The 22,543-nt window shown below is 51.2% G+C and overlaps 1 protein-coding gene across 4 annotated transcripts in view; it reads right to left on the bottom strand.

Annotated features, from left to right (window-relative positions):
• Positions 1-11,948: 11,948 nt before the first annotated feature.
• LOC129523286 (tyrosine-protein phosphatase non-receptor type substrate 1-like) overlaps positions 11,949-22,543 on the bottom strand; it is a 42,381-nt gene continuing 31,786 nt past the window's right edge. For 3 of the 4 annotated variants that reach the window (XM_055345972.1, XM_055345954.1, XM_055345963.1), the window contains exons 8-9: positions 16,816-16,867; positions 11,949-14,573 (exon numbers count right to left, since the gene is read on the bottom strand). In XM_055345972.1, coding sequence (XP_055201947.1) covers positions 14,319-14,573; positions 16,816-16,867 — 307 coding nt within the window. In that variant the 3' untranslated portion in view covers positions 11,949-14,318. The remainder of the gene's footprint in view (positions 14,574-16,815; positions 16,868-22,543) is intronic. The other variant, XM_055345982.1, reaches the window with a different exon arrangement.

The following is a 22,543-nucleotide window of genomic DNA, read 5'->3' as shown; positions in this document are numbered from 1 at the left end:
TAGCCTTAGGAGACACCAGGTTGGGGACATCTCCTGGCGAGTCCGTCACAGCCAGGTTTTTCTGCAGCCCTGGAGCAGGTGGCTCTTCCACCTCTGAGCTCATGGGCCTGGTGTGATATTAGAGTGTAATGTTAGTGGGTGTTAGGTACTTATTTTACCCTCCCAATCTTCCGAAGCTGGTATTCTTACACTCACTTTATAGATAGGGAGCCTGAGGCACAGAGGGGTAGTGGCTGGTTCAGGTTATACAGGTAGTCAGTGGTAGAGCTGGAATCTGAATTTAGGCCAAACCCGGTCTCCCAAATCCTTCACTCTTGATGCTATACTGCTGATTTAAAAAAATAAAAAATCTTCAAGTCTAAACTACCTCAGGTAGTTATAGGATGAAAGACCCTCAGGGACTGAGCCCCAGAGAACAGATTCTCACCTGTATCTCACATCGGTCAGGACGTGCATGCGCATTGGGCCACTGATACTTTAATTTTCATCTTTATGTTCTCTTAAGAGGATAAATTAAACATGCGTAAGCTGTGAATCCCTTGTAACCTAAGCATGTAAGAAGCCCAAAGGGACAGAGAAATGAAGACAGGTGTCTCTCTGCCTGCAGTGGTCAGGGAAGACTCCTGGGAGGAGATGGCATTAGAGGTGTAAAGGGTCAATAGGAGTTTAAATAGCGGGGCAGCCCAGGTGGCTCAGCGGTTTGGCGCCCTCTTCAGCCCAGGACATAATCCTGGAGACCCCGGGGTTGAGTCCCACATCAGGCTCCCTGCATGGAGCCTGCTTCTCCCTCTGCCTGTGTCTCTGCCTCTGTGTGTGTGTGTGTGTGTGTCTCATGAATAAATAAATAAAATATTTTTTTAAAAAAGGAGTTGAAATAGCATTCAAGGGAGAGAGAGGCATTCAGGGCAAGAAGAGTCAAGGTAAGGTCCTACAAGTGAAAAGAGATTGTCTTTGGGGAAATATCAAGTCCTTCTAGGTGGTTGTGTGAACTGGGCAGAAGGTGAGATCTGGTGGCAGGCAGGGCCCTTGGATGCCTCAGTAAGGAATCAGGACTTTATCCTGAAGGTGATGATGATGAGTGTGGGGACTCTGAGTTCCCTGGGGACTTCATCGTTTCACAATGTAGCCTGAGGAAGAAACTGAGGCCCTGTAAGGTCCAAGTGAAGCCTGTCCTACATCCTCCAAGGCTCTCAAATGCTGGCTGAGCGCTTATTCACATGTTCTTGTCATCATATCTGTCAAGAAGAGGAAGAGGAAGAGGGCATCAATGGGGAGATATAGATGGGGGGCCAGATAAAATACACAGGCTGCCCACACTCAGTTAAATTTGAATTTCGGACAACAAATAATTTTTAATGTCAGTATTCCCCAAATATTGCATGAGATATACTCACGCTAAAAAAAAAGTATCCGTTCTTTGAGTGAAAGTCAAATGGAATCGACTGTTCTGTATTTTTATTTGCTAAACCTGTCAAATCTAGGCAGAGGGGCGCGAGGCACTTTTCAAATAAAATCCAAACTCCTGGAAACCGGTCAGGGTCCCATAGAGAAGCAGAGGCTTCATGAGTGATCTGGAAGGAAGAATTCATCACAGGGCTGTGACCTCATGTAATGGGGGAGCTGGCCGGGCCTCTGCACATCCACATGTCACCTCCACGTCTCCTGTGGGCCAGCTGTGTCTATGGATCTGTCACAAAGGATTGCTGGCGCAGCAGGCCCAGGACTCAGAGAAGCTGAAGATCTGATGGGAGCTGCAGGATCCTGGGGATCTGAGCACTGAACCTTCCAACCCTCACCTCTCAACCCCTCACCCTCACCCCCTGCCACCTAGATGAAAAAATGGGTCAGTGACAACAAGCGTGGGCCTTGTACCAACCCTCAGAGCATAAAGCAATGGTGCCTTCTTCACTTGTGTCTTCAAAACCTTGAGCGAAATGTTGCATGGGTCCAGCATCAGCGCAGAACCATACAGGAAAGGATTTCTGGGACACACAGCTCCAACTCAGCTAGTTTGACTGACACAGTTTAAGGCCTTGTTGCTGGTGAAAACCGTGATCACAAAGGGAGGGCGCTGGGAGGGCCAGATTTGAGTTCCAGTTCTTGACTGGCTCTCAGATAAGTTGGCTTCTCAAAGGTTGGGTTTCTCACCTGTGAGATGTGTAGAAAACTCAGACCTCCCTTACAGAATTGCTGAGAAGACAAAACGAGACAATGAGTCCCATCTAGCAGCTGACATCTCATAAGAAGTTAATGAATAATAATTCCTCTCTGTGTCAAAGACTTGGCTATCCAGCTATTTTGCTATGGGAAAAAAAAGTCCCTCGTCTTAAAAGATAAAATATTAAGAACGGTCTGTTGCAATATCTTCTCTCGCATAACTCACCAGGTCAGTCGTGGAAAGATAACATAAACCGTCTTCAAAAGCATCTCCAAATGCCAAGATTAAAATCAGACATCGCATGCAAGCTGGTTGTGAATTACTGAGATCTGAGCACTCCTTCCCCTTCCCCAAAATAAACAACAGAAATAAGCCCTAAATGATGAGAAAAATAGTAAAATCATGCTCCCATACTGCTGCAGATGCTGTGGCTGCTGATTAATAGAGAATGCTTTCTTTTAAAAGGCCACTTATCGAAAGGAAATCTGGCATCGGAGCAGGCCTGGAATGGAAGCCATGAGGCCGAGGAGCAGGTGGTGGCCGTGGTCAGGGGACACTGACAAGGCCAGACAGGCACCCCCCAGGGGTGGGAGGCAGAGGGCTCAGAGGACAGCAGCTCTCTCCATTCCTAGTGCTCAGAGAGCGGTAGAAAGGGAGGGGTTTCCAACTAGCCCTCCATCACTTATAACCCCCGGGCCTGTTATCAATGTCATCTCTGTGCCGTGCCTTATTTTCACGGCTGAACAGAAGAAAAAAAAAGCGACTTCTCCGTGGTTGGAAGAATAAGGGTAAATTGGCCTCTTTGGGGTGTTGGAGGCCTGTCTCTGACTCCCACTGGAAAAGGCGGCCCGTGGGCAGTCTTTTTAGCCACTTAGCCTGATTTTGAGATTTTTCTTCTCGACAACTTGCGATTCCAGATTGCAAGGAGAACTAACGAATGCATTCAGGCCTCGTGGGTTTGTGCCAGGGCCGGAGAGGTTGGGGAGAGTGTGGCCAGGAGCAGAGCAGGAGGAGCCGTTCAGGGGTGGCAGCTGGAGCTCCTGTGCGTGGGACGGACGGTGGAACGACGCGCAACGTGGCGATCTGGACAGGATGAAACCAACAAACAAAAATGATCGCGTGTTAAAGCCGACCATCCCACTTCTAGGAATTTCTGTGCTGTGATGTTTACTGCGAAACTATTTGCAAGTAGGGAAAAATATAGAGGGAGCCCAAACCTCCGTCGATGGGGGAATTCGTGAGCGTCCTCCTCCTCCCATCACTGCTCCTCCAATCCGTCCTGCCCAACAGCTGGGGTGGTTTGTAAAAAGCCATATTGGAGCACACTGCTCCCGTGGTCTAGCAGCTTCCTATTTCAGTGTCTCAAGCTAAACCCCAAGCTCCTCAGAGTGGTCCCAGGCTGCCCATTTCAAAGATGCGCATTGTCTGCCTCCAAACCGCAGGGAGCTCAGTCCAGCCTCGGGGACTCTGCCCTTGCCGGTCCCTCCGGCCTGGAGTCTTCTAGCCCTCCTGCCTCCTCTGCCTCCCCTTCTCTTTCTGCTGGCGGCAGCGGGAATGCCCTGTCATGTCCTCGGGGAGTTACAGCACCATAGCCCAACTTTTTTCCCTCCCTAGCAGTACCTCTCCATCTCTTTACCTCCCGTCTTATTTTCTGCAAAGCAATCGGCACAAGGTGAAATGACCTCAATTATTTGTATATTTATTAACTGTCACCCCACTAGGACTGAAAGCACCTCTATGTGTTCGGTGCCCTGGCCTGGTATATAGAAGCTGCCATTGTACACGTTTGGCAAATGCATGAATGGATGAACAAATAAACAAGAATACATGAAGCTCTTTAAAAGCGTGAGGTTGGTCTCTGTGTGTTACTTGGAAAGGTGCCCCAGATACATAAACTCATTGGATATGAGCCCACTCATGTAGACAACAGTGTACACAGTAAGAAAGAGCTACATGTTTTTGAAGACTCGCAATCATCTGGGCCCATTTGTAACCATGTTTGCATTTCTTGTCTTGTCTCCTTTGAGCTTCCTGGCAATCCTCTGGGTGTAGGTAGGGGTTTAGGGGCCGTTCTACAGAGGAGGGACCCTGACACAGAGAGGTGGAGAATATTGCCCAAGGACGCACAGACAGAAAGTAGGGGGACCAGAAAAGAAATCCGGAGCATCTGTCTTTCAAGAGTATATTCACTCAGTGGTATAGAGTGATGATCTCGGCTGGTGGAGAGGGGCCAAGGTGACATTCGGGAGGCACGGAAGTCAGGAGAGGGGCCCAGAAGCCAGCACTGTGTGACCTCAGGCAAGTCATCTCCCTTCTCTTTTGTTTCCATCTCCTGGAGCCTGGGTGCTTGGATCAAGGTTAGGGTGTTCCCTCGGGGGTGGGGACCCAGGCACTCCCAGCTGTCGCCCCACCCTTCCTTCTGTTCCCACCAGGCTGGAATGTGACACCACCCCGCCCCTCTGCTACTGGGCTGGGGGAAATGCCCAGGGGCCATTCCTGAAATAGCTGAGCTGCAGGCTCAAGGTGCTAAGGGCGGGACGGGTGATTTCAAAGGGCTTTTGCCAATCTCTTGAAAGATGAGACCTTAGAACTTGTTCCTAGTCAGCAGAATACACAGTTTGGAAGGGAAATCAAGTTAGGAGCAGGTGGCTCAGGAATTTCGTGCAAGCCAGAATGGCACTGTTTCCACACATATATGAGAGAAGGTGTGGTCTTGGGCTCACTCTCCCCGTGTGTTTGTCGGGATGTGCATTTGGGTTCCCTGTTACGTCCCCTTCTGCACGCTCATTGCTCATTGCTAACTGCAGCTCCATATATACTTTGGGGATTATTTGGTGATTTCCAGCCTCCTACCCCCGCCCGAGACAACCCAGGAGCCTAGGACTTTTCTGTTGCTCCCTATGTGTCCACAGTATAACCTGCAGTAGATGCTGGGTAAAGCTTCCTTGAATGGATGAATTTTCCCCTTCCACCAGTTTTACCACGTTAGAAAGGCCCTGGGGTTTCATCCTGCCTCTGAGACTAATTACTTGGGTAACTTTGAACTTGGCTTTCAAAACTCTTAAGGCCCTGTAGTCAGCCTGTCTGGATCAGAACCTATGCTTTGCCTCTTCCTAGCCTCATCACCTTGGGAAAATTTCTTACCTTTCCTGTGCCTCGGTTTCTTCATTTGGGAAACGGGGAGCCCTCATGGTACCTGTGTCACAGGTTGAAGTGGAAGATGAGTAGCTTAGCACATGGAAAGTGCTTACAATAACGACTGGCACGGAGGAAATCTGGATAAACATTAACTCACACTATTTAATGTAATTTATTTTAAGAGGATTTTATTTATTCAACTCACATTATTTTATTATTAAACCTCCTTTGCTGAGCTATAACTTACAAATGATGAAATGCACTCATTTTAAGTACACTGTTTGGTGAGTGCTGATGGCTGTACACACCCACATGAGCACCACCTCAATCAACGTAAAGGCCATTTCCATCTCCCCAGAAGTGCCCTCTGCCCCTTCAGCCAAGCCCTTCCTCTTCTCCAGCACCCGTGTCTCTGCTCTCTGGCATGGTAGATTGGTTCTGCTGGTTCTAGAGCCTGATAGGAATGGACTCACACAGTGTGCACCCTCTAGGGTCTGGCTCCTGCTCAGCATCACACTTTTTTGAGATCCATCCATGTTGTTGTATCAGTACTTTGTTCCTTTTTATTGCTGTAACTCATCCTAGTACGGATTATTTTCTCCTCTGTAAAACGAGGGCAGGAAGTTCCACCTCAGGGTGGGTGGTGAAGGACCCGGCAGGACCCCGAGCCACACCTCTGCCCCATGCAGCCACACCCCAGCAGTGCTGTCTCTCCATTCCCCCAAGAGGGCCTCCCCCCAATGCCCCAGGGAGCCCGGAGTGCAAAGGGTCAAGGGCTCTTCGGAGCAGCCCTCTGAATAGATGCAGGGCCGCGAGCTGATGGCTGTGTTTATAAAGCAGATTTGTTATTTTTTAATTCTTCGCCTTGTGTCCTTTCCCCTACTTCTCTCTTTTAAGGATAATTAAAATGCAAGCAGGCACTCCCTGCGAGGAGACAGCTGAAGATTTAATTGCCCCAAGAAAAATTTTCCAGCTAAAGGTCCTGGGGTAATGGCAGCTCGGGGCGGCTGCCCGGGCGCCTCTGCCTCTCCACATGATCTTGGCGGTAATGCGTTAATCTGCACGTGCATGGGGTGCACTTGCCGGCACCCCCGCGAGCGGGGACAGGAGGGAGCCCAGAGCCTCCGTGGGGCCACAGCCCGCTGGCCATTAAACCCTCACCCTGCCTCCTCCTGGAGACCGGTCCCTGGCCCAGATCCAGGCGACCACGACCGGCTGCCACACCAGCTGACCCTGCCCAGAGCGGGCCCCCAGGGGGCAGGAGGCCCGGGTGGCCAGGACGGCACCTTCCCCCACCAGGGCTGGGCCTGCTGTCCTTGAAGTGGGGCCAGGAGGACGCGTCTGTTGGGGCCTCCGAAGCCCCACCGGCTTCGAAGTGGGGGCCCGCCGCACCGGGGTTGTGCAACCTCAGGGTAGGGGAAGATCTTTGCAATCTCTCATCATGTTTTCTAAGACCAGCCCCACTCTCCCCAGAGGAGGCACCAAAGGCTCAGACAAGGGTCACTGCCTCCTTGCCTGCTGGGGAGCACGCAACCATTTTTTTTTTTTTTTTAATAATTGCTCTGAACCCAGGATCACGATGAAAGGCAGAGGGACTCAGTGGGGAAAGTCAGATGGCTCAGGGTTTGAATCCTAGTTCCAAACCTGCCAGCAGAGGCACTTTCTGTTCTCCTAAGAGGCCTTGCAGTCTCTGGCTTCTGGGCTTTTCTATGTGATATCCTTTCCTCACCTTTCTCCTCCCTTCCCACCCACACATCATCCATCCTCCCAAGCACATGACCTTCCACCCAGTCATCCTCCCTCCCATCCTTCTATCCATCCAACAAATATTTATTGGAAGTCTTGTGGGCCAGGCACAGAAGTGTTACTGTTGAGTAAAGCCAACACCCTGGGAGGCTGCTCCCAGGGCAGTGGAAGAGGGGGATGTTAATTAAGGAACCACAAGGTCAATATCTAGCCACAAACAGTGACAAGAGTTACAAAGAGAGGTTCTGTACAGGGTTGTTACAGTGGTGTTTAACCAGGGAACTCGGCCCAATCTTTGCATTGGAAGAACAAGCAGGAAAGAGACCCAATGGGTCTTCCAAGAAGAGGGAGTAGCATGTACAAAGACCCTGTGGTTCATTCCAGGAACTGTTAGGAGGCTAGTGTTGCCAGTGCAAGAGTGATGGGGGTGGGGGTGTACGTGATGGAAGATGGGGCAGCAGAGCTTGGCAAGGGCTGGAAGGATCATTTCTCCAAAGTATTGGCGCCACCGCACCCTCTTTGTTTGGCTCATTTCTTACTCATCCTTTGGGCCTCAGCTCTGGGTTTCCTCTTCAAAAGGCCTCGATTGCCCTCGATGCACACTGAGTGAGGTCAGTGTACTTTCTCCTAATAAGAAAATACTTGGAAGTAAGGCAAAGAAAGTGGGACCTTCTTTCAATGCCTACTGGGGCATTGTTTAAAAAGCTCCACTGAAGGATCGGTTAATTCTACAAGCAGTGTAGCTGTGTTTGGCTTTGCTATTCTGTATTTGCATCCATCCTGTTTTACAACTTCCTGAAAATTACCCATGGACACCCCCTTGTCCAGATGCTCTGGCTCCCTTGTGCCCCATGAGCTCATAAGGGTGTGGCCTTGCTTTAGTCAGCGTGGCTCTCCCAGGAGGCTTGCAGGGCCTGGCGCACAGCAGGAGCTACAGAAATAATTACTGGCTGAATGAGTGATCTTGTCTCTCCACCTCCCTGAGCCTAGATTTTCTTATCTGTGGAATGGACAACATAGTGCCCATCTTCAGAAGTAAGAGTTCACTGAAATAAAGAATTCAAGTGCCCAGGACCCTGTCTGGCACATGGTGAGCTTCAGTCCCCCTTCTCCCAGGGGCTGTATTCCAAAGGCAGGAAGTGACATGCTGGTGTTGGGGAGCTTGTGGTCTGCTTGGGGGACAGGCAGGAGGGAGGATGACCTACCGTGCGGCCAGGGCAAAGGTAGCTCCACCTGGTACCTGATGGGACTAGGCTGGCCAGAGAGTCCAGTCCAGGCCTGGGAGGAGCAGGACGTGTCCTGAAGGTCAGGTGGGGTGTTAGGAAGAGGGGCCTGAAGAGGGGACTGGGTGTTGGATTCCCCAGAGTTGGTAAGAGGGAGCCACCCCAGGCTAACGAAGGAGGGAGAGACCTAGTTAAAGTTGCTTCAGCCAGGAGGGGAGACCCACCATCGTCAAGCTCCTCTGAGAACCTGGCCCTGGTGTATGGGTGTGAGTGTGTGTGTGTGTGTGTGTGTGTGTGTGTGTGGGAGTGTGATCATGTGTGAGGATGTGTGCAAGAGTATGGGTATGAGTGTATGAGTGTGGATGTGTGTGTAAACGCAGTGGTGTGAGTGTGTGAATTGTGTGGGTCTGACCAGGAGTGTGTGTGTGAATGCCTGCAGGTGTGGGGGTGTGAGCATGCGAGCATATCTGTGTGTGAGTGTGAATGTGAGTGTGCTGAGTGCTGTCTGCCCCACACTGTTGCAATGGGTCTTAGGTCTACTCTCTGTGTTACCTTCACTAGAGCCCCATGGTGAAGAGTCCACCCCACCTTCCAGGAGTACACACTGAGGCTCAGAGGCAAAGCCACTGCCCAAAGTGACAGGGTGAGGACTGTGCGGTGGCCTCTCATGCCTGGGTGGTGGGGTGAAGGGCGTGGGCGTGGGGTGAGTCAGTAAGGCAGCCTCAGTAGACAGATGATGGCAGATAAGTGGCTTGTCCCATAGCCTTGGCCTTCCCCGTATTGCACTTTTTCTTTCACTGTATCATGTGCTTTTTTGGTCACCGAGATGCTATTTCTCAGAATTGCTCAACAGTGTTCCCAGAGCCATCCCTGGGCCAGGCCCTGGGCTGGGCTCCTGGACTGTCAGGTTGGGGCAGGCATCCAGGGTTGAAGGTGGGGGTTGAAGCCCCAGGGGGACTTCCTATCTTTTTTGAGGTATAACTGACACACGAGAAAATGCAGACCTTAAATATGCACTTGATGGAGTCTTACGTCTGCAAGCCCCCACATCGGCCCACTCAAATGGAGGTACAGAATGTCTCGTCGCCCCAGAGGGCCCCTCAGACCCCTCCGCATGGCTGCCCTCGACAAGGATAGACCCCATCCTCCCAACCTCTGTCACCAAAGTGTTGCCAGTTTTTGAACATCTGGGGCACATGTCTTTTGGGAAAGCATTTTCAATTTCAAAGTCTTATGTTCAATAAAAACAACACAAAATCTTATGTTTAGAAAACAAACCCAGACCCCAGCAAACATAGTGCTACAGTTAAAGGCAGGGTGGTGGTGGAGTCGTAGCGATGCTGATGGTGCCAGGCTGAGCCCCAGGGAAGCTTAAGGACATGTTGGCTGGCCGGTGTCCAGGCAGGCGATGGGGGCTGCCCCAATACTCCGATGTTTCGGTGGTTGAGACCACGTGGCATTTCTTGGCTCCCAACAGACATCCCAGTGCACGCCAACACTGTCTGTGGCCCCTGCTGTATCTCCAGCAACCCCCCCCCATGCCTGTCCAGGACCCACCCATACCCACAGTGACACCATATCCTGGATGGTGGCCCTTAAACAAGATGTGCAATCTTTCTGTGCTTCCATGTCTTTATTAAGCAGAGGATAATCATAGTACCCACCTTATAGGTTTGTTAAGAGAATGGAGTGAATTGATTTTAAATAAGTTAATATTTGTACAGAGTTTAGGAGACTATCTGATACGTAAAAAGTACTTATGTAAAAAATAAATAAACAAATCTTGGTCAAATTTTGGCTGGTGGAAATATGCACGCAGGGGTTTTCACAGCTGGGCATTGGAATCTGGAGATGGCAGAGATTTTCCTGATTATCATGTGAAAGGGGTGGGGGGGGGGGAAGGCTGCAAATGTCCTCTGGGTCTTCATGGGGGTTGGGGGTGGGGGTAGGGTACGTGGTGTCCTGTGTTTCTTTGCATAAGGCAGAATCAGAGGAGATACCCGATAAATGCCAAATGTTTGACTGATTTCCTGGAGGGCAGGAAGGGGGTCACTTGGCTCCTATCAACTTTCATTTTGCCTGCCAACCCACAGCCCTGGAAAGTGGGCCATGGAGGAGGTGGGTCAGGTGCGCCAGGTGCCGCATAAAATACATCCCCCATGTCTCCTTGCCTGGACACGCAGTCCATCATTCCCCACCTTCCCAGAAAATGCAAGGCACTTCCCTGCCCACTCAGCCTGGACGCATGCCTTGAACACCTCATCCCTGCCAGCAGCACACAGATTGCCCGGGTTGGGCCCCAAGGGCAGCTGAGAGCTCAGCTCTCTGACCTGGCCTGCGAGGCAGGTGACTTCTCTGAGCCTGCTGGAGTCTCCTTTGCCCTACGTGCCTTAGGTCCCTGATCACGGGGTCAGGCCGAAGGCTCAAGGATGATCCTATGTGGGCTCGCAGATCCAAGTGCAAGTCCCAACCTGATGACGGGTTCATTGCATGAGCTTGGACGGGTGCCACGCATCTCCTACACCTCCACCTTCTTTCCCGGCCAAATGGGCACAGCCACAGCTATCTGGCCACTCTGAGAAGGGAACAGGGCAGTACGATGTGATGAGGAAGAGCCAGACTCTGCCATGGGACACTGGGGAAATGACTTAGCTTCTCTGGGCCTCGGTTTACTCATCTGTAAAACAGGGATGACAAGAGTTCCAGCCTCATCTGGTGGTTGGGGGGGGGGGATTAAATGAGATAAGGACTGTGAGATGCCGGGGCATTCCTTACCATATAACCTGGTCAGTGCCAATACATGAGCTCTTAATTGTTGACTCAGGCCACAGAAGCTGGGCACTGGGGTTGGGCAGCTGGAGCCTGAGTCTCAGCGACGTCACTCGGCAGCTGTGTGACCCTGCATATATTCTACTGCTTTCCTGTGCCTTCCCTATTCACGGGGTCGGGAATATTTCCTACCTCAAATCGTGAGGTTTGAAGAAGCTCATCAAGGGCAAGTGCTGACACTCAGTAAACATCACTTGTTAATATCATGACCATTATTATTTCAGTCATTAATATTAATAATATTCTAATGGAGGAGAGCTAAGAAAGCCAACATTTATTGAGCACTTATTATATGCTAGCATCTGGCAAGAATATTCTAGGGCCAGCACTGGGTTTCTGCATTCAGTGGAGGGGGAGGTGAGGTTCCCAGAGGGTGACCCACTTGTACATGATCCCACAGGTGGGGACGTGTGACTAGTCCCAGCTATGCAACGTCTGGGGTGGGAAGGGAAGACTGACACTTAGTGAGGCAGGCAGGTGCCAAGTGTGGGGCTCGGCATCCCTTTGATCTGCACAAGAACCCCGGCTGGGGGTATGACTGTCTCCATTGCATCAATGACATAGTGAGTCTGAGTGTCCGGAAGGAGGTGAGCTCTTTGACCTCTGCCAAGTGGCAAAGCCAGGATTCAAATGTGGTTGTTGGTCAGGATTTTGCATCCACAGGTGTCTGGGGCACAACCTTCCACCGACTCCCTGTGAGCCAGGCGAAACAAAGTCTTTGTGTCTAGAAAACCCAAGAGAGAGACCCAAACCTTTCAGTCTCCAATCCCCGAGGCCATATACCATCTTCTCCCAGGTTCCTGGGGATAGGGACCCCCATTCCCAAAGACAAAGACACTCAACATCCAGAGGGGTTGTTGTTACCCAGAAATCTTTATTACAAAAATATTTTGCAAGCCAAAAAGTTTAAGTTGCAACTATATACAAAATGGGGCCTGTTTCCTTCCTAGCAGTCTTAAAATAAACTCCCGAAACCACGCTCCTTCCGCAGTGTTGTTTCGACCTCTTCCTTTTCCTGGGGTTCGATACACAAGGTATGGGAATCTCCAGGCTGCCAGGCCGGAGCTAAAAGCTGCACAACTTCCTTGGCCTCATTCCCTTACTCCCCTTCCAAAATTCAAAATAAAATTAAATTAAAATGGCACCAAGAAAACATTCTCTTAAAATTCCATTTGTGTGTGTGTGTGTGTGTGTGTGTGTGCATGTGTGCATGTGTGCACACGTGTGCACGCTCAAGCACATGTGCCTTCTCTGGGCAGAAGAGAGGGAGACTAAGGTTTACAAGCCATCCTTTTGGAATTTGGAAATAGCTTGAGCCAGGTGGCTGCACCACTGTGCTCCCAGATGCCACAGAGAAACTCTGGCTCACTGGGCCAAAGCTGCCCACATGGCCTGTTGGCTCAGCCAATTCCTGGATGCCATCATGTAAAACGCCAAATCGCCGTCCCCAGAGAACTGGGTCTGAGTAGAGCTCCCGGTGTTCCATGCGTAGGACCTGCTGATGGACAAGATGGCTCAGCCTCTCGCTCTGATGGCCTGGAGTCCCTGGGGCATCAAATGGCAGGACCCAGGGGGCAGAGAATATGAACCTCTCAGCTCCAACAGTAGGTCGGTGATACGTGAAGACTGAATAAACAGGGCGTGCAACACATGCTGGCCCTGGGACCAGCCAGGCCCCCTTCACCCCATTGGAAGGGTGGGCGTCAGGGGTAAGAGGTCGCAGCATCTGCCCAACCTCCTGCCTGTCTTGGATTTATTCCAGTTTGATCTCGAAAGGATATGAGAGCAGAAACAGAAGATTCCTCCTACAGGGATCAGCTCAGTGAGCTGGAATGGGAGCAGTCACTAAAGGGTGGGAACAACAGCCAGGCAGAGCTTCCCTCCCCTGCACGGCATCCAGCACTTGTGAGATGGCAGGGAGCGGGGGTGGGGTGGGATGGGGGCATCTTTCTCCTCTTTCTGGATGAGAAGACTGAGGCCTCAGTGTTCGACAAGACTGCCCTGTGAAGGATGCAGCCTGGAGAAGTAGTGGGCAGGCTTGGACTTAGCACACTGGGGGCACGGAAGGCAGCAGTTTCAGCCACGTGGCTCAGCTGAGGACATGGCCAGTTTTGTCCTGGAGAAAGAAGGCTAAGCACCTCCATGGAGCAGCCACACCACGACCTTCCTGCCCCATCCTCAGGGTCTGGGACGGGGAGGGACTTGGTTTCTGCTGTAAGAAGATCCCTCCAGGACAATCAACTGGTAAACCTTAGACCGCACAAGACCCAACCAGGTACTTCAACACATGACAAAGAGCCAAGATAACGTTGCTGTCATTTTAAGAAAAAAAACAAAACAAAACAAAACACCACAGATCAAATTTTCTAACACCTCAGTTTCAAGATTGCACATTTCACATTTCTCAATAATTTACAGGCGTCCACAGCGAGATGTTGCTGAGTTAGTGCGAGCTGGAGGAAGCAAGCTCAGGTCTAGAAAGGAGAGGAGGGGCCACGTGGAGCGTCACGGTTGGGATGATGGGTCCTCAAGGAGTCTCGGAGGGCCACCAGGAGGAGAAGGGCTTTGTTACTCAGTCCTTGGTGGTGGTGGTGGTGGTTGTGTGGGAGTTCCTTGGAGGATCCTCCCCTCCCCCAGGGCTTGTGCCTCAGTAGTCCAGGGATGGGGAGGCTAGGACTATTGGCAGCAATCTCACCAAGTCTTGGGATGCGGGTCCCAGAGGTTTTTTTTTAAATTTAAATTTTTTTTTTCCAGCTTCTCCATGGATGGGGCAGTTCGATCTACAGGGAAAATTTTCCCCAAGCCTCAGTTGGGTGGTAGTGAAAGGAGGTGGGGTTCTCTCCCTCCTCATCCCGGAAGATCAGGCTGCAGAGCATTAAGGGCGAGGTCAGGTTCTCCAAGACCATGACCAAGACCCACATGTTGATGGAGACAGGCATGAGGATTCCCGGACCCCCAGCAGCTCTGGCCAGTTCCCAGGTCGGTCCCCCGGCGGGTCTGGCAACATTGGCCTCCATGTGTGGCCATGTGGGGGGACTGTGGCTGCCCTGGAAATGCTGGAGAGCCAGGCGGGTCGGGGAAACAAGAGCCAGCCTCATCCTGGGGTCCCAGGGCCTGCACCATCCCGGCCCTCTGGGAACTGGGCTGGCTGTCCCCATCACGGCTGTCCCACATGGGACAGGAAGGCTCATGAGGACAGACCCTAGAGACGACCATGGTCCTATTCACTTCCTCTGGACCTGGACGCTGGCGTACTCCGAGTAGGATGGCTCGGGCTTGGGGGCCGTCTGCTTGGGAGCCCGGTTGAGGTGGACCATGTCCAGGTCGGCGTAGGTGAGGGTGTCCTCGGGCGCGGGCGGCGGGCCAGTCTGAATGCTGGCATACTCTGTGTGGTTGTTGGGCTCGGCGGCCCGGGGGGCAGACTTCTTCCCCTTGGGCAGGTTCAAGTCTGCATACGTGATGTCATTGTTGTCCTGGATCTAAATGTAGTGGAAAGAAGTTCATTCTGGAGCCTCCCGCCGCTCATCCACCCCCTGGCATCAAAGCTGGATGCCTCTGGCTCCCCTTGGACCCCACTGGCTAAGCCCTAATTCACACCCTGCTCTAATCTGGCCTAGGTTCCCTGTTTCCAGCCTGACCCCTCCACTACTCTCATGGCCTGAAGGAGTTTCCCGAACACCTGTGGGGTCACTTCACAGTGTTGCCTTGCTGTCCCTCCCCCGGAAGCTCTTGCCTGCCTTTTCACTGCTCTTCCCTGTCTGCTGTCCACCCCCCTTCTCCTTGAAATGAAACCCACTCCACCCTGTACATTCCAGCAAAAGCACTGCTTTATCCTAAGACCCTGCCCTTGGCTGGTTCCAGGGCCCCCAATCCATGCTTCTCCATTACAGCACCCACCACCCAGGACCGAGTCGGTGGGGGGGTCTGAGTAGATCCCAAGGCCCAGTGGGTGGAGGTATTCACTCACTTACTGGTTTCTTCAACCTCTATTCACTAGGTATCTGTTATAATGCAGGAACCAAGGCTGGCATTGAAGAAGCCTCATCAGTGTTGAATGAGTGAATGAATGGATGGATGGATGGATGGATGGATGGATGGATGGATGGATGAATGGACAGATGGACAGCAATTTCAGCCTCACTCAGGAAGACAAGGGATAGAAGCATATGAGAAGGAGCCCCCAGGTAGCAGATGCAGTAAGAAGCCTGGACTTTGAATCTTGGTTGCGCTCCCTCTAGCTGAGGGACTTTGGGCAATTCACTTGACCCCTCTAGGCCTCGGTTTCCCCATCTGTAAAGCAGGGATATACTAGTGTCTATTTCCAGGGTCCCTGTGAAGATCAGATATGATCACCCACATAAAACTCTTATTATTTTTTTTTCAGACACAGCTCTTAGAACAGAGCCTGTCACAGAGTGAGTGATCGTGTATGTTCAATAAATATTAGCAATCATCAACCACCTAGCAAACTCGAGCATCTCGCAGGTGCTAATCTTCTCACTCACAATTGCCGCCTTAACATTACTCACCATGAATCACAAACTCTGCTCCCCCTGTGCCCCACACCTCTGCTGTAGAAGAGGAGGGGGTGACAGCAACCAATGCTCCTAGTTGGTGTGTGGTGATCACCACAGACTCAGCTCCCGAGGGCTTGCAGGCTCCATGCCATCACATGGACCATCTTCTCTAGGCCCTATCTCAGCCTCTTGATAAGAATTACCCCATTTTATCAGTGAAAAAACTGAAGCCCAGAGAGGTTAAGTAATTTGGTCAAAGTCATACTGCTGGAAAGGATCCCAAGCCTGTGGGACCCTAGAATGTGGTCTCCCCACGCAGTCTGCACACTCACTCAACTTCTCTCTGGGAAACCCACACTAGCAGCACTAAATTCCCTCCCTGGCAAGGGCTGGCATCTGGCACTGGGGAGTCTAGACACAAGGTGGCAAGCTCCAGAAGGGCTGGGTTGTGACTGCCTCGTTCACCGTCAGGAAGTCTTGGTGGGCTGTGAATTCTGGGCAGGTTTCCATGACCAGTTCTCACCATCATCTTTTACCCCGAAAGTTCCAGAAAGAAGTCTGGAGGTAAAATGGCCGGGGAGAACGCCTTGTTTTCTAATTACCCCTCGAGCTTGAGCCCCACTGGGGGCCGTACTGAGGCAGGAGAGCAGGCCACGGTGTTTAGGCCTACAAATGCTATGTCTTTTAACAGCCCTCTCTACAACAGATTGTGTCTAAGACAACGACAACAGTCCAGGAAATGTCAAGGACATCTGGTGCTCTCTCACTCCAGGTTCAGGGCAGAGGAGCCCTGTACCTCCAAGGTCTGATGGCATCAGCCAGTGAAAAAAGCGGGGCTAAGTTTCTCGGAATCAGGCCAACTATGTCATCCGTCCAATCGCGTTAGCAGTGTTGAGAAAGCACCAGAAAGTGAGCATGCCCTTGCACAAGGCAATTAGTGAGCAAACTGTGGACAGCGCCCCCTGGAGTTGTGCGATGGGTGTGCTGGGTCAAGGAGGCTGTGACCCTCTCCTGATTGAGGCAGAGGGAAAGAGTGTGCAGAGGACGAGGGGGAAATCAGAAATATCAGGCTCCCCCAGTCTCCCCATCCCACTCTGGCCCCCCTCCCCGCACTGGGGAAGGACTCCTAATTTAGAACAGCATCTGGAACTTTGGTTGAGGCAAGGAAATCACACCATCAACATTCCAGGGAAGGGCATCTCACCAAGGACTGTACCTGGGTTATTTCTCTGGTGTTCTTCTCGGGCTCATGCAACCTAAAAAGGAAAGAGACGCACAGATAAAAATATCCTCACTATCTCAAGTGCTCATGCAAATCAGTAAGCATAACATTTCGTCCCATTTTCTATACGGGTGGAGCAAGTCTCAACAGAAACACAACTGTTTATCAAATGTTTGGACAACAGGGTCACTCTCACTAAGAAGGAATTTTAAGCAGTACACTATCTTTTTTTTTTCCCCAACCTACTTTTTTCAGCAAGATCTTTAAAAGTTAAACTACTGGGTGCTAGGGAAGGTATGGTGAAAACAGATACATTCATACATTGCTGGTGGGAAGGGCAAACCCATAGAACCCTTTTGGGAAGCAGCTTGGCAAAATCAAGATCTTGGAAGGTGTCCTCATCTTTTGACTCATAAACGCACATTTTGGGGGTAATTCAAAATACAGAAAAAGCTTTGTGCACAGAGGCATTTGCCACAAAGCAGGATAAGGAGGAAGGTTTATATGTTACAGCTCTGCCAATTGGGACTGGTTAAGGAAATAAGGATAGAGTCACAGATGAAGATTTAAAAGGTTTATGAGATTTTTTTCTTTATTACAAATGATTACATTAAAATGATAGTGAAAAGGCAACATCCTCTGTAGAATGATCTCAATTCTAAAAATGTGTGGATAACACGGCAAGGAAACATAGTAAAATGCTAACAGCAGTGGTCTTTGGGAGGCTTTCGCCCCCTGCCCCTTCCTTTTATTTCCCATATTTTCCACATGTTCTACATTCTACACATCTAGGTCTTAGCATTAAAAAAAAAAAAGAAAGAAAGAAAGAAAAGGGAAGGAACAGTGTCCTGGTTAATCAAAGAAGCTGTTCATGCACTTGATTCTGTAATTGGAGGCCATGGCTCGGCTCACTGCAGGGTCACGGTCAAGGTGGCGAGCAAACCAGAGCCACGGTTCTGCAGGAGTTGTGTAAATTCTCAGGCCGGCAACTCTGGGGATGTGAGCCTGGATAATGTCAGAAATGAGCAATGGGGCTTGGCAGCAGGGTTATTAATGGATTTGGCATAAGATCTTGGCTCAGAAAGCAGTTCTGGGGCATGACAAGCCCCACGTGGCCACAGAAACAGCCCTCTGGGAGCAGGGACACCGGCTGCTAAGGAAGATCACGAAGATCTCTATCCGCACCCCTACCTACTGATTCCAACCCTTCCAAGGCTCCCCACTGCCTCTGGTTCAAGTAAAACCCATCGCCTGGCTCATAAGCCCCTTGTGGGCTGGCCCCTGCTGACTGTCCAGGCTCTTTCACTGCCTCGGCCTTATTTACTCACATTTCCACCCCCAAATATTTCACAACAGCTACTCAACGAGACATACTTTGCAATAACCATAGCCTGGAAAGCCACCCTCGACCACTTTTTCTCTCTGCTAACTTTTGGGCATTCTTCAAGACTCAACTATGGTGTCACCTCCTTGGCAAAGCTTCTCTGACAGTGCTGGGCTAGCTGGGCTGCCCCTCCATGACACCTTCAAGCCTCCTTGCCTCTTTTCCCAGCTGGCATATGTGTTCACCTGCCACTTGCTTGTCATGCTTCCTCAGCACGTGGGTACAGGCACATAAAAGTGACTTGGAATGAAGACAGTCAGACTGTCCCAGGGCCTTTGCACATGTAGCCCTCCTCCTTGCCTCTTCATTTGCTTCACTGCTTCTTTTTCCTTGAATTTCATTTCAAACAGTCCTTTCTTGGGGAAACCTTCACTGAACCTCATCCATTCTCAGAACACTGGGTTCCTCTCTTTCAGAACAATACTGCAGACAAGAAGCAAGTATCCATTTTGTTGTGTCTGTCTCTCTCATCTCTGAGAATGGAGCTGCTATTATCCATCCCTGTGTGCAGGCTAAAAAGCGGGAATCTTCCCAGATTTTCCTCTGTCCTCCTTTACAACCCATGGTGTGAACCCATCACAACACTTGTTGACTCTGCTTCCAAAATCCTTATCAAACCCAGTGACTCAAGTCTCCTCCACCATCTCAGCTCGGTAGATTCCTGAAGAACCTCCTCCCTGGTGTCCCTGATTCTGTTCCCACCCTTCAGCGTGCCATTCTCCACATGGAAAAGGCATAGGTGATGTCATGGCATTTTCTGTTCAGAATGCTCAAACCCTTGTCACCACACAGTGAGATCCAGCTCCATACCTAGAATGGTGAACCCATGTGACTGGCCCTCCTGAATGTTCTAGTCTCCCGTTTCTTCCCTTTGCCTGCTCCAGTCCAGCTGCCCTGGCCTCCTCCGTGTTCCATGAACATGTCCAACTGCTCCCGCCTCGGGGTCTTGGCATTGGCTGTTCCCTCTGCCTGGCTCACTCTTGCCCCAGATATTCCTATGGCAGGAGCCTTCCCGTCCTTCGGCTACTTTCTGAATGTCACCTCCATAGACCAGCTTTCTCTGACCACCCACTGCACCCCACCTCCTGCCCTGCTCCCTGCCCAGCTTAATTTTATTTAGCCAGCACCTGTATCACATTGTGTAACAACCTCCCATCCAGCTTGTTTGGTGACCTGCCTCTGGATGGATCACGGGCTCCACACTACAGCCCTGACACCCCATGATGGGCTGATGCACTGTCAGCATGCCCTAAGTGTTGAATGAATGAACACCGAATCAAAAGGGCCCCGAGACCAGGGCTGGTGTCTTCTTTGCTCTCCTTCGCAACCCCCCTCCCCCCCCCACCGACTTAAGGCCTGGCACTGAGCTGGGCTCAATTCAGATGAATAAATGAATCAGAGAAGCCCTAAATATTCCAAGAATAAACGCAGTGAATGTCTGACAAGTGAACAAATGGCCGACCGAATGAACCCCAGTGCCCAATTAAGGGAGCAGGGACATATTTTTCTCTTGTCTGAGCTGGGGAAGATTACAGACAATGTTCTACTGGTAAGTCCCTAACCCAGGGAGTTAGAAATACCCAGTCCCTCCACCAGTCTCACAACCTGAAGGGCCCTCTGAGCTCAAAGCAGCTGTACCCGCCACTCGGCATCCTCCCCAAGGTGCTTGGTTGTTATCTACACCCGCGTCCTCGGGAGCGTCCTCGGGAAAGCGTCAGATCCCAGCCAGCTGACTGAAGCCAGCGCTGCATGGGAACCACCGTTCCGATAGCCAGCTACTGCTTTGGTTTAGGGAGATGAAAGGGAGCAAGCAATCTCACGGATCCCTTGGTAGGTCCATGTTGGAAAAAATAAAACAGAGGCAGAAAATGGTTGGCTGCTCTGGGGGAGAAAAAAATAGGCAGCGGGAGGCACCAGAGCCATGATGAGCAGCACCGGCTGCAGTGTAAGAGCAATCTGGGCTGGAGTCGGGAGTTCTGGCACTTGCCAGCTGTGGGGCCTTGGGAATGTCACACGACTTCTCTGAGCCTCGGTTTCTTCCGCATACAAGAGGACAAGAATAACCTTCTAGAACAGAGGTTCTCCAAGTCTGAGTTGGTAGCAGCAGCAGTAGCAGCACCTGGGAACTTGTCAGAAATGCAAGGTCTGCATCAGAAACTCTGGGAGGGGGGCGGGCAGTCGTCCACGTTTTAACAAGCCATCCAGGGGATTCCGCTGCATGCCTGAGTTTGAGAAGCTCTGTTCAATTAATGTGGGGTGATAGTAAATCAGAGGGGTTTTGCCATAATTAAAATTACCATTGGGTTACTAGAGGGAAAGGGCACAGATCGGTTCCCAGGACGAGTAAGTGCCTGATAAATGTTAGCTGCTGACGCGGTCATTACTATTATTGACACTGCCCCTTTCTTTGGGGGAACTTCTTATCTAACTGGAGAGATAAGACAAGCAAAAAACAATGACAACAATAAAAACAAAATAAAAAAAGAACGATCCTCCTGTGTGTGAGGCCCTGAAGCCACCGAGGAGAGTTTTAAGGACTTGGAAGAGGGAGAGATTGGGGATCAGGGCTGTGGTTTGGGATGACATTCATTCATTCCTCATGCATTTGTTCATCAACAAACCTTACCTGAGTACCTATTCCATTCCAGGCATGGAGGCAGGTTCAGCAGAACCTGGGGGAAAGGCTCATGCCCTCAACAGGGGAGGGTCATAGCGTGGGGCAGGTGCCAGAGACACCAGGTGGACTCCCAGGATGAGCCCTGGGGATGGTAATGCCCTCACTGAGTCTGGGGGAAGGGCGGGAGGTAAGCAGGTGAGAGGAGGGGTGCCCCCGGGAGCCCCCTTGTCGCACACCTCCAGGAGGTGCTGTTCACAGAGCCTACGGTGACTGCTGCCCCCTGATGCAGTGGAGACCCTGGGTGGTGCGGGAGCACATCTCAGGGAGGGAGGCCAGCACGTGAGGACTGGGAGCAGAGTGAGGACACAGCGTGTGGGAGGCTGTGAAGGGAGTGTAGCGTGGCTGAGTCACCGAGCGTGAGGGCTGGGGAGTGGCCGGAAGGGAGACTGTCCAAGTCAGCGGGGGCTGGACCACGAGGCGCTTGAGGGCCTCGGGAGCATGGCTGGATACTGTTTGGGGCTGTGGGGAGCCACTGAAGTTTTCAGGCAAAGGATAGACGTCAAGTCTTGGGGCACCTGGGTGGCTCAGTCGGTTAAATGTCTGCCTTGGGCTCAGGTCATGATCTCGGGGTCCTGGGATCGAGCCCCACATCTGGCTCCCTGCTCAGGGGAGAGCCTGCTTCTCCCTCTCCCTCTGCCTCCCCCCTCCCCACTGCTTATGCCCTCTAAGTAAATTAATAAAAACCTTAAAAAAAAAAAAAGTCAAGTCTTGCCCTTGGAAAAGAGTATACTTGGTATACACACAGCACTCCCATTGCCCTCAACAACTCTGGGACTGTCCTTGACTCTAATCCATCAGCAAATCCTCTTGCCTCTACCTCCAAAACATATCCAGAATCTGCCCCTTTCTCAGCCATCCCACCACCATCATCCAGACCACCAACATGTGCTTGGACCACTGCAGCAGCCTCCTCCTGGGCCTCTCTGCCTCCACCCTCACCTCCTACAGCCTATTCCCCACAGGCCGGTCACGGTGGTACCTTTAAAACAAAAGTCAGATCATCTCCCTCCTATGGCTCCTTATCCCACTGGGAGTAAAACCCTAGACCACTGGCCTCCACTCCAGAACCTCAGCTCCTGCTCTGCAATTCTGAAATCCACAAAGCTCTAAAACGAAAAAGGAGAAAAAAAGATTTGCACAACCCATTTGTTAGCAAAACCTGACCTGAACCAACATAAAGCTATTTATGGCTTTTATTTATTGCCAATTGGGGCATACCCATGCAATTTATTTGTCGCTTCCATGCAGGTATGTTTAAGTGGTAGATTATGGGGTTCTGGATCTCTCCACTGGGGGAGAAGATGGGGCACTCTCCTTTAAAAGCTAGGAAGTCTGAATTGATAACAAACGGGGCTGCATGGCCTTGGGCAGAGACCATGGACCTGTATCTCCCTGGCTTCCTCTGGTCCTCAGGCCTTGGCCACACCCACTCTTGGCCACCTCCACCCCCCACCCAGCAGACACATCCCCCTCCTCAGCTCCTGGGCTCAGGTCCCAGTTCACATCCCCTCTTCAGCAGAGGTCCCTCTCCCCACCCGCCCCCCAAGCTAACCCTGGCCATTCATGTCCATCCCCTTGCTGGGCCTCATTTGTCACCACCTGACAAGACAGTACACATGGCTTTGCCACTAGGCTTACTGCCTGCTTCT

Source organism: Nyctereutes procyonoides, unplaced genomic scaffold (assembly GCF_905146905.1).
Source record: "Nyctereutes procyonoides isolate TBG_1078 unplaced genomic scaffold, NYPRO_anot_genome, whole genome shotgun sequence".
Taxonomy (NCBI): Eukaryota; Metazoa; Chordata; class Mammalia; order Carnivora; family Canidae; genus Nyctereutes; species Nyctereutes procyonoides.
The sequence above is the reverse complement of the archived record's forward strand: the minus strand, read 5'-3'. Positions and strand labels throughout refer to the sequence as shown.